The following is a 16,032-nucleotide window of genomic DNA, read 5'->3' as shown; positions in this document are numbered from 1 at the left end:
TACCTCCTTCCCTTTCAAGCTCCCAAAGGAAAACTGAGAAAATGACCACTCTACACAGAATTACTAAAAGCATTAAGTGTATTTAATCTCTAATGTTCGTGCAGGTATTTTTAGTAAGCTAAGTAATAACTAAAATAAGTGTTTCCTCTCACAGCACAGAGTTGTGGAACTTTAATTTATATGTTAATTTTTTAATTAAAGGAAAAAATTATAGAAGAAGGCTTAGTTTTCTCAAAAAGTACAGCATAACAGTCTAACATTAGACTAAAATATAATAGTCAGGAAGTGTAACAGTCTAAACAGTCTGTCCTAATGCTCCCCTTCCCTGAAGACATCCAGGCTACCCCAAGGCTGAACTCCGTGCTTCCTACTGCCCGAGAAACAGCCTGAGAGAGTTGATTCATTTATCCCAGGGTCACCTTGTCAGAGTCCATAGAAATGCTCCACACTTTGCATGTAGTAACTGTGTCTGCCTCAGCGCAGGAGGCTGTTTCAGGTGCCTTGGGCACTGTAAAGGGGAGCAGAGAGGGGTGAGGAGAGGGGAAGGGAGCGGTGGTGACAGCAGATGTAGGACAACACAGCCAATGCTGGAAAACAGATGAAGTCAGAAAGAGCATTTTTAGTATTTTGAGTCTCCTGCTGTTTCTCTACTGCTGAAGGCAGTGATGAGGGTTGAGAAGACAATGGTTTGTCATAAGCATCAGAAATGCTTTATTCAAAAGTGGCCTCTAACAAGATTTGGGGCTTCTGATTCATTCCTCTGATGTCAAGGAAAAGAAGCAAATGTGTGTCACCTGGCCATGTTTCCAAATGGGTTGAAGAGGCATCAGAGAAAGTCAGTGAATGCACACGTCCGAGAACATTGAAAACTGCCTTAATTTAAAGAACACAACTTCACGTTTCCTTCCAGGAACGGTATTTGAAAAGTTTTGATCAGCCAGAGCTGCCACTAGAGTTGATTCCAAATTAGTCCTATTTTGTTATTAAATATTTTTATTCACATCTATGAGATAACAATCTTAGCTAAGAATTCTGAATTCCCAGCTAGCAACTACATTGGACACTTCCATGCTAAGAGCTTAGGGATTTATAACCTGGTTTAGGTTTAGGCTGGGAGGTGTTCTTTCCAGTGGACAGGTCCCTGCACTGTACCTTTCAAATGTCTGATCTGAAAGGTAGACTGTAAAATTACTGGGAGAAACTAAATGGCCATGCTTTCTTGAGCTTTTCTCTATTAAAACACTATTTCACATGCTAGCTTTTAAAAATCATTTGTAGTCTCCACGTTAAGGTCTATAAACTTCATACTTAACTTTTTATTTCTGCTTTATTCCTGTGCTATGCATTGCCAAATATTGCTTTTGTGTAATTGAAACAGAGCGGTCGTTTGATTATTAAACAGAGGGAAAGTAATTGTCTTCAGCTCTAACAGGGGAAGCAAAGGCTCTTGGTAGAAGAAAACCTTAAATCATGGAAACTTTGCCTTTTCAGAGCAGTGCTAGTGAGCAGATGCTGCTGGGCCCCAGCAGCCCCACCATCAAGGTGGTTTCATGTGGTGGCTCAGGGATGTGGGTTCGACAAGACATTTTGTAACAGGAGTATATGTAATTTATGTATTTTCTCCACTCCTCTATTCTGCCTTCATTTATACCTCAAAACGTTTGCAATTTAAACAGTCTCTCGGTAAACATCACAACAGCACACAGCAAAGAGGGTCCCAGTCCCAGCTGGGGGACTACAGGCGCAGCTTTATTGCTGACAAGCACTGCGGACCCCTGCAGCATGGGACACGTCCCCAGCTGTGCTGCGACCCTGACAGATCTGACCTGTGGTTTAGACTGGCTTTGCACCCGCAGCGCTGAATTCTGGTGGAAACGATGCTTAAGAAATTCAAGGGAAAGGAGGATATTTGGTATATTAAGCAGCCTGGGTGATTTCCTATTTGAAGCCTAAGAAGAGAGAGAAAACAGCATGTGACACCATATGGGTACCATTTTTAACCCTAACATCAGAAGAGGACAATGCAGATTTCTACAGCATCCTACAGATGGCCATGAGTCACGTAATACTACTGATGCTTGCCAGTTGTTGACATGTCTGTGCAGAGAAGAAGCCTTTCTTATCTGCCACAGTTGCTTAAAAATAACTACGTATCCTACAGTGAAAAGAAAAGTGTGAGGTACTTTAAAATTGTGCTAATCCTGAGCTGTACAACAGCAAAAAAGTACAGGTGAGATCGATGTTCTAAGCAAGATGAAGGAAAGAGAGTCAGGGTTTTATTATACTTGTAATTCTGTTTATCTTTCTGGATTATAAAATTGTTGCCCTGTGCTAAGAACAAATCACTGCCTCTTCCCTTTCCTGTAGAGGCTTACGCCTGATTTTCTCCAAAACAGGTTTCTCTCTGTAGCATTTCTACAACTACACCATTAGCCTTTGAGCAGATGTCAGATAGTGAGGAACGGCTGCCTGCAGATCAAGTTGCTGCTGCCAACTCTCGCGAGCTTTGTGTCAGAAACAGTTGATTAAAATGTCAGTACTGTCCAATTCACGGGCTTAAAGCAGCAGCGACATACTGCATTTTCCCTGAAGTATTCAAAGATCCTGACTCTTAAAAACTTTCTAGTTCTTGTAATAGAAGTGGGGTAAGTGATTCTCTATTTACACGTCTCTGTCTGCCAGGATAATTTACAGTTCAGCTTGATTTGCACGGGGATTGGGATCTTTTAAAATGTTACGCTCTGCCCATTTGTTGCTCTCTTGGGAAAACTCACTCTGCTCTGCAAATGGAACGAGTAAGCAGGCGTGTGTATCAGACCTTGGTATTATTCAAGGGATCCAAGGCTAAGTAAATTAAGCTGAGCTAGAAATCAGTTATTAATTCAACTATTTTTTTCTATTTAATAGTGATAATATAATCTTGTGCATAGATTTTTTTGGCTGGCTGGAGATTTGCAAGAAAAGGAAACAGTTATTGAAATAAATTGTGTTCCCTTGCTGAATAAGAATACAAAAGTAGAGTCTGTTTAACTTTTGCTGGAGGAAACTACTACAGAAGCAGCTTTTTAAAGTCTGCAAATACATTCTGTATCTCTGCTTCGTTAAGGCTGATGAGCTAAAGCAATCTACTGACCCTTTTACACTCACAGTAATAATCAAGTAATGTTTATTTTACTCAGTGTGTTTTACGTTGTTGTGTTTACTTGTTTACATTTGTTTTAATGCAGCATTAAAAACCTTATTAAAAGTAATATTTGCCGTAAGTCCAAGGTGTAATAATCTTCGTCTGTAACTTGCCACTATAGTTAATATTAGCAGAGTAGCTTGAGACTAGATGAGTCCTCTCATTCAGTAGTACAAAACTTCTGTGTTTTGCAAGCTTGATCTATTTAAAACATTTCATTTAAAATGCCACCTGTTCTTTTGCAGAGCTAATTAAAAAGGTACAGAACTGAAATTTTTGTTAGTTTTTCTCTTCATAAAATTGTTGTCTTCTTAGGGTCAAATGTTATGCCTCTGTTTTACAATGTTACATTGTTTTCTTCCCATCCCATTCCTTTTTAATTAACAGGAAAGCGTAGAGGGGAATTGATTTTAATTACTATCTAGGTATTAAAAGCTTTAGGAACTTTCACGTCTTTTACTTTTCTTAGTGTCATTTTTCACTTCTTCATAACAAAGATGTTTTTATCTCCAGCTTGTTGTTCTGGTTCTGTCCTGGGTGGTATGTTAGAAGTGAGCGTGTGAAAAACGGCAGTGTAAGTGAAGCAAAAGACTTATAGAAATTACCTTTCTCACAGTGCTGTGCGTTGGGTGCACACGTACCCAGCTAGGTGCCTATTATTAACATTTCTCACAGCCTTGGTTGACTGTGAGATAAGGTGAAAGAGTTTAGCCCTAAGGTACTCTTTACATACCTTTTCTCACTCAGCTCTTGAAAGATTTTATTACAGGAATTAATGAAAAAAAACCCAAACAAACTAAAAACAAACAAACAAAAAAACTTGGCACATGGAGAGAGGACCTAAATGCTACTAAATGATGTGAGCCTCCTGTGGGGTCCTATGGGCTGCCAGAGTGAGCATCTTCTTACCCAAACTCATCCGGAGTTGCTGGACCACGTCTGTCAACCAGACTGACTACTCACATCTCTAAAGTTTAGCATATGTGGGACCATTTGCAGGTTTCTGTAAGTCAAGCTGAAGGCTAGGTGGAGTGTAAGACCAACTCTGCAGTCTGTTACCCCCATTCATCGCCTTACCTTTTTTTTTAAAAAAAAACCCAAACAAACCAATCCACACACATAAATGTTTATGTTCTCTAAAATTTATCTATTTTCCATCTGTTTAGATGAATGCTAAAAATATTGTCTCTGAAGATTATTCCCTGGTCCTTTGATGCTATCTCAAAGTTAGGAATCTCTTTGCACAAAATGTTCCTTTCCCTCCCCTGCATTTTCTTAGTTGATTTCCAAGAATATGCAAACAAGCAGGAGGAGCTCACATTAGACCACAGCTGTAATTTATGCAGAAATTAGCCTCATTCCTTTTAAGGACACAAGTGCTTCTCATTAACAAAGAATGGCCTGTTTAAAGTGGCAGGACAGAGTACGCTATGTACAACAGGACAAGAAGTGAAAAATAGAAAGAAGCTTTGTCAAGCAGTTTTGAATATGTGAGCCATAGAGGTGGGCTTATGCAAATGGCCTTTTTCTGAATTTTCACTTTCAAGGAGAAGATACTGGGGTTTTTATAGCATTTGAAAAGGTTGGGGTAAATAAGACTATTAGTATGCTTAAATGTGGTACATTATCAACATCTAAATCCTTAGCTTAAGATAATATTAATTATCACTTTGAAGAGTCCTCAGGAGGCAAAGATCAGGCCATTTAATAACCAGGTAGTTAAAAAATCCTTGGGTTTTTACCATTTTAATGTTCATTCTAAGTAGCAGAATTTTGACTACTTGTCATGACTATGATCGTTGTAAACTTGGTTGTTTTAGAAAAAAAAGGTCTTGAAATAAAAGTTTCATTTAGGTTAGGTCTTGGTCTACCTCTGTATGCAGTCGCCCATGGGAGCTGAGGAACTGACAGTCAGTTCAGAGCTCTTCATGTATTTTACTTGTTAACATACCCTCAGATCTTAAGACATATGAGTAGGACAATGAAATCACCCAGTGTTTTGAGTTTATAGCAATGCCGTCTCAGTGGTTTGCTTCAGCCCAGGCATTTACTGTGACATGAACATATATCACAGAATCACAGAATCCCAGGTTGGAAGGGACCTCAGGGATCATCTAGTCCAACCTTTCTAGGAAGAGCCCAGTCTAGACAAGATGCCCCAGCACCCTGTCCAGCTGACTCTTGAAGGTGTCCAACGTGGCCGAGTCAACCCCTTCCCTGGGGAGATTATTCCAATGGTGACTGTCCTCAGTGTGAAAAATTTCCCTCTGGTGTCCAGTTGGAACCTCCCCAAGAGCAACTTGTGTCCATTCCCCCTTGTCCCCTCCATGGGACTCCTTGTAAAGAGGGAGCCTCCGTCTTCTTTGTAGCCACCCCTTAAGTACTGGTACATGGTGATGAGATCCCCTCTGAGCCTCCTTTTCTCAACGCTGAACAAACCCAGCTCTCCCAGCCTATCCCCATATGGCAGGCTTCCCAGGCCTTTGATCATCCTGGTGGCCCTTCTCTGGACCCCTTCCAGCCTGTCCACATCCTTTTTGTAGAGCGGGGACCAGAACTGGACACAGGACTCCAGGGGTGGCCTGACAAGCGCTGAGTAGAGTGGGATGATGACTTCTTTCTCTCTGCTGGCGATGCCCTTGTTGATGCAAGCCAGCACCCTGTTGGCCTTCTTGGCTGCAGCAGGACACTGTTCACTCGTGTTGAGCTTCCCCCCACCAGGACCCCCAGGTCCCTTTCCACAGAGCTGCTCTCCAGCCAGGGGGATCCCAGCCTGTGCTGCACTCCTGGATTATGTTTTCCCAGGTGCTTGACCTTACACTTCTCCCTGTTGAACTTCTTAAGGTTCTTGCTGGCCCACTCTTCCAGCCTATCCAGATCTCCCTGCAGAGCAGCTCTGCCTTCTGGAGTGTCTACTTCCCCAGTTCAAAACTTATGTGGACCTGGAAATCCTTGGATTAAAACTTGGCTTCAAGCTCCTTTTTGGTGTTCATGGGGTGCATGTTTACATGTGGAAAGATCTCTGCCTAGTGTTATAATTCTTTATTGGTTTGAGAATACAAATTGCCAAAGTAACCTCTAACAGAATAATGGCTAGCCAGGCATGGTATTTCCATCAGAGATCATAAAATGACCCCTTCATCATGCCAGTGGAAATGCAAGTGGCTAAATCATCTGCTAACTGAAGTAGTCAGAGTCTGCTTATATGTCTTTACCTTCCCTGGTCTGGTTTCTTCAGTCTTATGGTTTTTTAGGGACAGAGTTTTTTCTGAAGCACTGTACCAAATACTGAACACAATCTTTGCAACACAACTAACTAACAGGAACTTAAAGGCTGCTGAGATTTGTGCAGCAGCACCATCTTTAAATAAACTGGTTTGGTACTAATACATTGCAATACTAGTTCAGAATTCTTTTTTTCCTGTGTTTCAGGCATCATGATTTGGACAAAAGGTACGAGTCTCTATACCAGATTTCTTATGTGGCTTCTTCTCCTATATATGTTCATCAAGAAGGTAATGCCTGAAGATAACATCATTACAACCAAGAAAGGCAGAGTCAGAGGGACAAACCTGCAGGTACTGGGGGGAACAGTGACAGCCTTCCTAGGAATACCTTATGGACAGCCACCCATTGGTAGGTTGAGATTTCAAAAACCTGAACCTCGTGAGAAGTGGTCAGATGTTTGGGATGCCACAAAACATGCAAACTCTTGTTACCAGACTATAGACACAAATTACCCGGGATTTGCTGGATCAGAGATGTGGAATCCAAAAACTAATCTGAATGAAGACTGCTTATACCTTAATGTATGGATTCCTTCTCCAAAACCCAAGAATGCAACTGTCATGGTGTGGATATATGGTGGTGGCTTTGAGACTGGGTCGACTTCCCTACCGGTTTATGACGGCAAGTTTCTGGCCAGGGTAGAAAGAGTCATTGTAGTTTCCATGAACTACAGGACTGGGGCATTAGGATTTTTGGCTTTGCCTGGAAACCAAGAAGCTCCTGGAAATGCAGGTTTATTTGATCAAAGATTGGCACTTCAGTGGGTCCAGGAGAACATAGCAGCCTTTGGAGGCAATCCAAAAAGCGTGACTATATTTGGAGAGAGCGCTGGCTCGGCTTCTGTCAGCTACCACCTCCTTTCTCCAAAAAGCCATCCTTTATTCACAAGAGCCATCATGCAAAGTGGATCTGCAAATGCCCCTTGGGCTGCTATAACAGCATCTGAAGCTCGAAACAGAACAGTGGCTTTGGCTAAACAACTCCAGTGTCCCACCAGCAATGAGACAGAGCTAATTCTCTGCCTCCAAGGCAAGGACCCGAAGGATATACTGGAGAATGAAATTTTTGTTGTAACATATGATCCTCTTTTACAAGTGTATTTTTGTCCAACTGTGGATGGTGATTTTCTCTCAGACATGCCAGAAAGGTTGATTGAGAATGGCCTTTTCAAACAAACACAGATCTTAGTCGGCGTTAATAAAGATGAAGGATCAGCATTTCTAGCATATGGAGTCCCTGGCTTCAGCAAGGATAGTGATGGTTTGATCAATAAAACAGCATTTGAAACAGCTTTAACTCTGTGCTTCCCAGAAGCAAGCCAACTTGCAATAGAATCTATCATTTTTCAGTACACAGACTGGGAAAATGAGCAAAAGCCAGAACATTACCGTGATGCCATGGATGATGTTGTTGGTGACTACAATATAATATGTCCTGTGATGGAATTCACCAAAAAATTTGCACAACAAGGACACAACACATTCTTTTATTTCTTTGAACATCGATCCTCAAAGCTCCCTTGGCCAGAGTGGATGGGAGTAATGCATGGTTACGAGATCGAGTTTGTGTTCGGATTGCCCCTAGAAAGAAGAGTGAATTACACCAAAGCTGAAGAAATCTTAAGCCGCTCCATGTTGAGATACTGGGCAACTTTTGCAAAAACTGGGTAAGTTTGCTGTGGAAGTTTGTTTGACTGGTCAGAGGCATGTCGTTTCACAGGCAGAAAAGGCTTAACTGTTTTGGTGGTGATTTGAAGACTGATGAGAGTGATGAGGAAGAATTAAATATTCAGCTATCCAGAATTCCTGTTTCAGTTCTGATAAAAAAAAAAACTTAGTAAAACAAATTCTTGATGCATAGCTCAGTGGTGTTGGGTGATCTTAAGAAAATAATGTATATCCACCCATAATAGCAAACGTGAAACATTTTTTCACCATGGCAGCAGTTGTTACAATGGAAGACAATAGTCTCAAGTTTGGAAACAAAATATTTCAAATGCTGGGAAAGACTTCCCACAGTAGTAGTAGGAGCAAAAGCCAAATTTCCTTTAAGGTGTAATTTCCTCAGAACAATCAGGTGTATAATATGGAGGTATGTTATGTTCACGTGATGAAGTGATTGGGATTGCAGGATGTTCTTTTCAAAAAGCCTCTCTTCCCACACGTACTGTAAGTATAATCCTGGGTTCCACTGAAGCTGATGACAAATCACTTGCTATTTCCATTAGACTCATCTTTAAGTGAAATATGTCCTAGCCTGTATAAGAAGCAAATAGCATATTTCATTTGGATGTTTGAAATGGATTAAATACAACCCCTCATTCAGTCTATTTAGCTGGCGTCCAAGAGAAGCGAGACAGCCCTTGCTCTGCTCCGCAGGGCTGTGGGGCTCTCAATGCAATATTCAGTTTGAAATGAAAACATTTCAGTGCCGTAAGAAAAACAGCCACTACCACAGTCATGTATGATTAGTCTCAAGGCTGCAAGCCTGATGGGATGGGGAAGTATCTCTCCTTCTCAGAAACTTGGTTTGTGCTCTCTCCTGAGAAAATTAAATATATAAAAATCTGTACCTGTGAGAACATACAATGTAACAATTCACACTTTTAAAATGTTTAATTAACTTAAATTTTAAAATCCTGCATTAATTTTTACTTCCATGGTGATCTTTTCCTTTGATTTGTGAAAGATACGTAGATTTTAAAGGTTGAAATCAACTTAGGAACAGGATCTAATTGGTTTTCTTAATAGATTAGAAATCAGAAGAGACCACTGTGCTCATTTATTCCATATAACCTTGTACATAACACAAAACACAGGTGGGACTTAAACATTTCCAGTGGTGAAAAATCCAGAACAAATGTTGGTAGGTTGTTCTAAAGCTCAATTCTGCTTAAAAAAGTTGCAGTTATAAAAGGAAGTTTTTTGCCTGGCCTGAATTTACCTATTCTACTTCCACGTTTTCCAGGCGTTATATTTTGTTTGACAGTTTCTAAGCTTTATATTATGATTTGTGTTCCAGACAGAGATAATTCTAAGCTTTATTCAAATAACCCTTAATATTTTTTTTTTTGTTAAATAAAACAGGTTATACTCTTGAGGCTTTCACTATAATGTGTTTTTTCAAGTCCTTAAATAATGACTATGCATCTTCTCTAAAACTGTGATTCATCAACACCTTGTTGGAACTTTCCGTGTTGGAATTAAACACTGTCGTCCCCAGAGAGTCCTAAGTACAGGTGTCATCCATCCCCTCTAGTTCCACCTGATATTCCCTTGTTTACTCAGGCAAGGGAAGTACTGTCTGCCTTGACTGTGGTGCTGTACTGGGAGCTGCTGTGTGCCTGCCTGTGTGCCCCGATCCCGCAGTCCCCCCGTCTGCAGTGGCTCTGCTTCGGCTCTGACACATGCTGTGCTTGGCGGCTGGCACCAGCCTGCGGGCAGCCCGGCTCTTGCCCGAGCCCCGCGTAGCCGTTTCACCTTACACTCCAAGGTGAACTAACAGCTTTTTCTTTTACATGCATCCTTTTTTTAACAGATTTGCTTGACACTAGATGTGATTACTTGTTTGCCTTGATATGTAGAAATAGTAATTACATTAACAAGTCCTATCCCCTTTATATGTTGAGGCCTGTAATATTTTTTCTTACCATAAGTGAAGAGTATATTAAAATTCAGAAAATGACTATACAGACAGCTATACTCATCAACTGAAAAAATTTTGATACAGGTCTTATTCTTGTAAAATTTAATCTAAAATTTAATCTATGACCTCTTCCTGCTTCCCTCTTTACTCGGAGCCTGATGACACCACTCCATATTAATTCAGTGTGAAAGAAGGTAGCACAGAGAAAAGCATTCAGCAGGGGTGTGTGTTCTGGAATTGAGCTGTGCGGCTGATTTATCAACGCCAAAAATGTATCTGATAGATTCCCAGGATGAAGTCTGCACGGTGAGGTCCAGTAGAGCTTGGTAACAATTCCTGCCTCATGAAGACATGCTATGACAACATTGATTTGAAACTGGTGTCATTAGGCCCTTAGTAGAGAGCAAACTGAGTGAAGGCTCTTTATTACATAGTGCAGCTTTACAACCTGCCCTACAGGAGTTTGCAGTCAGGATTTTATACCAGAGATAATGGATCTTTCCATTAAACAGAACAATTTTATAGTAGGAAGAGAGAAATTCAGGTCTATATTAGATTTTGCAGAATAATATTTACTTTTTTGTGAACTATTTTTTCCACTGGTTTATTTATATATATTAAAAATAAGTATTATATATATTTTATGTCTGTGTAAGCATATAAAATTATATAATGTATTCTACATTATAAAAATATATTTACATGTAAATTATAAATTTATATACCTATATATAAATATAGCATTTTAAATACAGACATATATAGAATATACTGTATGTTTATCTATATATATAGATACATACATAAAATCTCAGTTACCTGCTATGCAAAATAGAGTACACTGTCCCTGTCATTGCAACTAGATAAAATTAGACAACATAAGGTACAGTCAGGTTTAAGTTTATAGAAGATGGTCCCATCATCTAGTCTGATTACCATTCACACTATAATTAGATTAGCCTACAGATCGAATTTCAAGTGGTTTCCACAGCAAACAGCAAATAATCCCTCCCTCTGCTTCCATCACAAGTACCAAAAACATCACTCTTAGGGTAGACAACACAATCAGGCAATTCATGTACCAGTAAAAGATCAGATCGGTATTAACCCATTATGTGGCACTTTCCTCACCGTCCATAACGCAGACCCCTTAGGCCCCGTAACACATTATTCATGGCGTACAATGAGTGCGGGAATAATAAAAATTGCTAATAACTCCAAAGTTAATAACTGATCCTTGTTTTCCTGGCACCTTTGAGCACACAGTAAACATTTATAAAGAACTGGGGATGCCCCATTTGACGTGATGTTTATAGTAAACTCTGGCATTATCAAAGGGCAAACATTTGAGGGGAGAATTACTTTACCACTGATGTCTCCAGTAGATGAGGAGAAAATCAAGCAAAAGATGAAAATCAGAAAAATTGTACAGCACAATTTTTAGTGAGGGCGTTTGACCTAATATTCTAATGTGCAGGAGCACAAAAGCACAAGGGAAGGAAGAGCAGCCTGCAGTGGAAAGGAGATAAGGCAGAGTCAACAAAAGCTGAAAGAAATCGGGTTTCTCCTGGTACTTTCTGGTTGGGGAGGACTGCGAGGCTGCTCAGCTCACCACAGACACAGCTGTTTCTCATGAGCGGTCTTCAAGCCCATTCTTTGACCCTAAGGATCTCTGTTTTCCATTCTCACATGAACACTAGGAATAAAAATGGTGATATGAAAAGTCGAAGTTATGGCCTGTAGGAACATTTTTTGTTTCTTAGAAATACCTGATGTCATGTAAGGACAAAAAAAGAAAGGATGTTAGGGAGAAGAAAAGTGACTCCTTCAAAGGATCTCAAGAGTGTATGCAAAATTCTTGATTTCTACATTTCTTAGTAAACAAAAGGAGACTGTCAGCCAGCCCAAGGATTTCCAACTCAGCCACCACCCCCATCAGCAGGTGATGCAATTTTCCATGCCTCTAGGCACTTCTTGTCTCACATCCTTCCTAAAAATAAATATCAGTGATAACTGACCACTGTTGCTGTAAAATTAAACAGGGATAAAGATATTCCATTTTTTAATATGAATGGGGAATGGGTAATGTAGACGATTCAGGAGGACACGGGAAGAGACATTTTGCCTGTGAGGCGTGAAGTTAGATGCTGGCATTATACACCAATATCTCACTTCAGTACCCAAGGGAATAGTGTCACTTTTAGGAATCTGCCATGTATTTACATGGTCTGTAACATCTGTGAAGACCCTGCTGAAATAGTCTGCTTTGACAATAAGCCACTGCTTTTTGGTCATGAGATTCCCTGCAGATTCATTATCCAGAATGGGATTCGGCAGCCTGGGAACCCCTGGAAGCTATGGATACCATAACTACCTCTGCTTCTGCATGTAGGGACAGGCTGCTCATCACTGTCTGTGCTATTTACCCACAGAAATGATGTCAATTCATATCACATAGGCTGAGAAGAATAAAGGAAAAAAAGGTAAATTATGTTGTGTATCTGATTGTTCAAGCAGTTAACATGGAGTAGCTTGAAGAAAGGACAGACTGGGTGGCCCATAAAGTTCCTGGTAGTGATGTTTAGGATCAGCCCTTCGGATTATGTCTAGCTAACGCTAACCCCGATGCTCACAGATAGCCCACAGGACACCGATAAGCACCCACTGTGGAGCTGTGGCTAAGCAGACTGGAAATGTGAGTAACTTACCCTCCAGTTACACACTTGCAGCATCTCTTCCCCCAGAAATATGCTTATGATTTGTTTCAAGAGGAGATCTAAGCAATCAGTGGTACAGATCATGTTAGACTGTTTGACTCTTGCAGGACGTGCTACATGCAGAGAAAGATACCGCGATCTGATTCACAGTGTTTAGAAAAGTATTGCTCCAATAATTAGTCTTTTATCCAGAGAGACATTCAGCCAATTCCTGCCTTTCCCCGCGTGGCTGAAGTGCCTCTGCTCGCCAGTCCTGGACAATCCCCACCGTCCTGGTACCTGAAGTCTACTGGCAGCTGAACACTTGTATCTTCCAATGACCTTTTACCTTTAAAATTTGATTCAATGTATTGAGGGAGAAATTGCATTGGGAGGAACCTCCTGCTGAACAGCGTGAAGGCACCCTTGGGGTGGATACTGATGTCTGTTAAGGTGCAGAGAAAGGTAACTATTACTAAACTGCCAGTAAATTCCTGCGATTGGAAGACGAAATTTTCCAGGTGTGGTAATTCCTTTTCCATCACTTGAACTTTTCTGCTGTTTCATTATCACTACAATTTTTAATGACCGGACTTTTGGTATCAAGTAAGGTTGACCAAGTGTCCCAGCCGTTCCTGGTGCTATTAGCATAATTTCATAAAATACTCTTTTTTTTTTCCTTTTTTTTTTTTTTGCACACACTTGAAAGAAAAACATTGTCATCACACCCTCAAAAATCTGTTTTTACTGGTAAGAGAAGATACAGGGTTATTACTGGTGCTGTCTGAATAAATCAAGTGTAATAAAATATTTGGGTTATAGGAAATAACAGATTGCAAAATCAATGTTCTTGATTTACACTTTGGTTTAAAATTCCTCCATTTACCCTGAGCGCAGGTCTCTTCAGCTGATTCTTGTGTTTAAGAATATTGGTAGTTGAATATCAAGTTGTAGCCTTATAATAATTTGATAAAATGCCAGACATCATCAAAATTAGACAGGCAAAGAGATGCAGCCAAATTGTATTCAGCAGAAAGCCATAGTGCATTATTGCATGGAAAGGGGTGGATCAGGCTCAGTATGATCGTGCTTGTCTATAAGTGAAGTTCATTTTAATGATATTAAGTTAGTTTTCAGTGGCCTTCTCCTGAATGCTTTCCAGCACACCTTATTTTATGTGATGTCCACGGTGAAATAATTTAAATTTCTCTTTCTAAACACTTTTAAAATTCATTTCTCTGCTGTACTTTTTTATTCTTCAGAAAGCTTTTGAAAGTAAGCAAGTGACACTAACAGATACTATCAATCATAAGCAGCAGAATGCTCTGCTAACTCCAGTAAGAGGAAGTTTTATTTATCATGAAAAAATATATGGCATCCCAAATCAGCGGTTGCTAGGTTATGCCTTTTGTGTTACTTTATTCATTAGATTTCGTAACTGTATTCTTTAGATATGAGTGACGTAAAGTGACAAGGAGACAGACAAATCAGATGAGATGAAAACTCAAATAAGAATGTAGTGGAACATACAAAGATAATATTTTTAAGGCTTTGTGAAAAATGTTTTGGATAAAAGGAAACTGGCAAAACTTGTCTCAATGCCAGTTTTTCAACTGCTGAGACAAATCTTTGCAGCTTTTGCTATAAAGTGAAGCCTTTGAAATATTTCCTCCTATGTTTTAGGGGAATTTGTGAGGCTTTGATTGTCCCACTAAAGCTCTGAAGCACTTTGCCTGGTTATTATTGCCTTTCCCTGATGTTCCACTGGTAGACATATAATAAATTTCAGTGCTTTTGTTACCAACTTATCACAACATGTTTATAGTGAGTAGTTTCAGAACAGTGAGAACAAAAACAACAGCCTCATATAGAGTCCAGACAGCAGATGAACTGGGGACCTATATACTGTATGTATGGAAAGAAATGAATATACTGGGGAAAAGAAAATAAAAAACTCCGAACACTTTTAAATTTCTAATACTTCAGAAACTAGGAAGTTTTATGTACCACTAAGCCATTTCATGGTAAGAAATTTGCTGTGGGTAGTATTTCTTCCTGAGATTAGCCCACATTCATGGGAACAGAAGCAGGTGCCTGGGTTGGAGCCGCTCAGCTGGGACCTGGTGCTGGTCCTCATAGGGTCTTCAAACACATCGGAGGTGTAGCTCAGCGGGACCAAGAGGAGGCTTTCCCTGAGGCTGCTGCTTCTGGCATCTCATGTTTATCCAGAATAAACCATTTGTCATCTTAACTAGTGATTTGACTGGATCAGGTCAAGAATCCAGAACAAAAGATTTCTGGGTGTGAGGCGAAAAAAGAAGGAGTATAAACAAATCATGACAGCAGATTCTAAAAATACAAAAAGTTATATGGAAAGTCTTCCTTTCCCATGTTAGGGAAAAGCAAAGCTTTAATTTTGACCCAAAAGGGCACATGCATTCTCACACTCGCTCTTTTTCACAGGAATCATTTCTGAGCCATGAAAAAAGTGACGGCAATCATAGTCATAAACAACAACAACAAAAAGGTCAAACTTTAGGAAACTTACTTCTATTTCTCCACTTTTGGTTTTGGGGTTCTTAAAAATGACTCATCATCTTTCCAGGGTCTGTATATATTGTTATATTCAGAAGCAGTAACGGAAACATCTTTTTAGCAATCTATTTGGAAATAGTGCATCATGGAAAAAATCAGTAACTGGAGACTCGCATTTGGCAGTCATCTCTCTCCTTCTGGCTTGCAAACTGACAAGCTGTCATTGAATTTCAAAATTGAACAGGAGTATTTGATTCAGTCGCCTTTTGAAAATAGGTCTGGGATACCAATTGTTTGGATTGGTTTAACATTATTAGAAATATTGCAAAATTACAAGAAGCTGTCTTGTTACTTTCCATATGTGCGGCAAATGCAATTCCATCTACACAGATTTTATTCTTTACAACAGATGAGTCAAACTATTATTTTCAAACATGAGCTGAGAACATCTATTAAGGAAATGTCCAAATATTGTAGGAGCAATTGAACGAGACATAAAACTAAAACCTAAAACTATAATGCAAAGGTTTTCCTTGAATATAACACTGGTGATGCTTTATAGAAAAGGGTAAGCTCTAATACAATTGTCAAAGGCTGTGGGATCGAAACCACCAGTGATAACGCACAGTCCTGGGACTTGGCAAGGTGAACTCCCTGTATCTGTAGTTGGAGGCAGATACACAA

General features: G+C 39.9%; 1 protein-coding gene across 3 annotated transcripts in view; it reads left to right on the top strand.

Annotated features, from left to right (window-relative positions):
• Positions 1–16,032, top strand: part of BCHE (butyrylcholinesterase) — a 59,777-nt gene that overhangs the window by 19,369 nt on the left and 24,376 nt on the right. Inside the window, exons 1-3 of one of the 3 annotated variants that reach the window (XM_064457932.1) lie at positions 2,495–2,645; positions 6,617–8,138; positions 10,272–10,737. In XM_064457932.1, the coding sequence (XP_064314002.1) occupies positions 6,622–8,138; positions 10,272–10,305 (1,551 nt within the window). In that variant the 5' untranslated portion in view covers positions 2,495–2,645; positions 6,617–6,621 and the 3' untranslated portion in view covers positions 10,306–10,737. Of the gene's footprint in view, positions 1–2,494; positions 2,646–6,616; positions 8,139–10,271; positions 10,738–16,032 lie in introns of those variants that run through there. The other 2 variants (XM_064457930.1, XM_064457931.1) reach the window with 2 other exon arrangements.

Source organism: Phalacrocorax carbo, chromosome 7 (genome assembly GCF_963921805.1).
Source record: "Phalacrocorax carbo chromosome 7, bPhaCar2.1, whole genome shotgun sequence".
NCBI classification, from domain to species: domain Eukaryota; kingdom Metazoa; phylum Chordata; class Aves; order Suliformes; family Phalacrocoracidae; genus Phalacrocorax; species Phalacrocorax carbo.
Note: the sequence above shows the minus strand (reverse complement) of the source record. Positions and strands in the feature narration are given on the sequence as shown.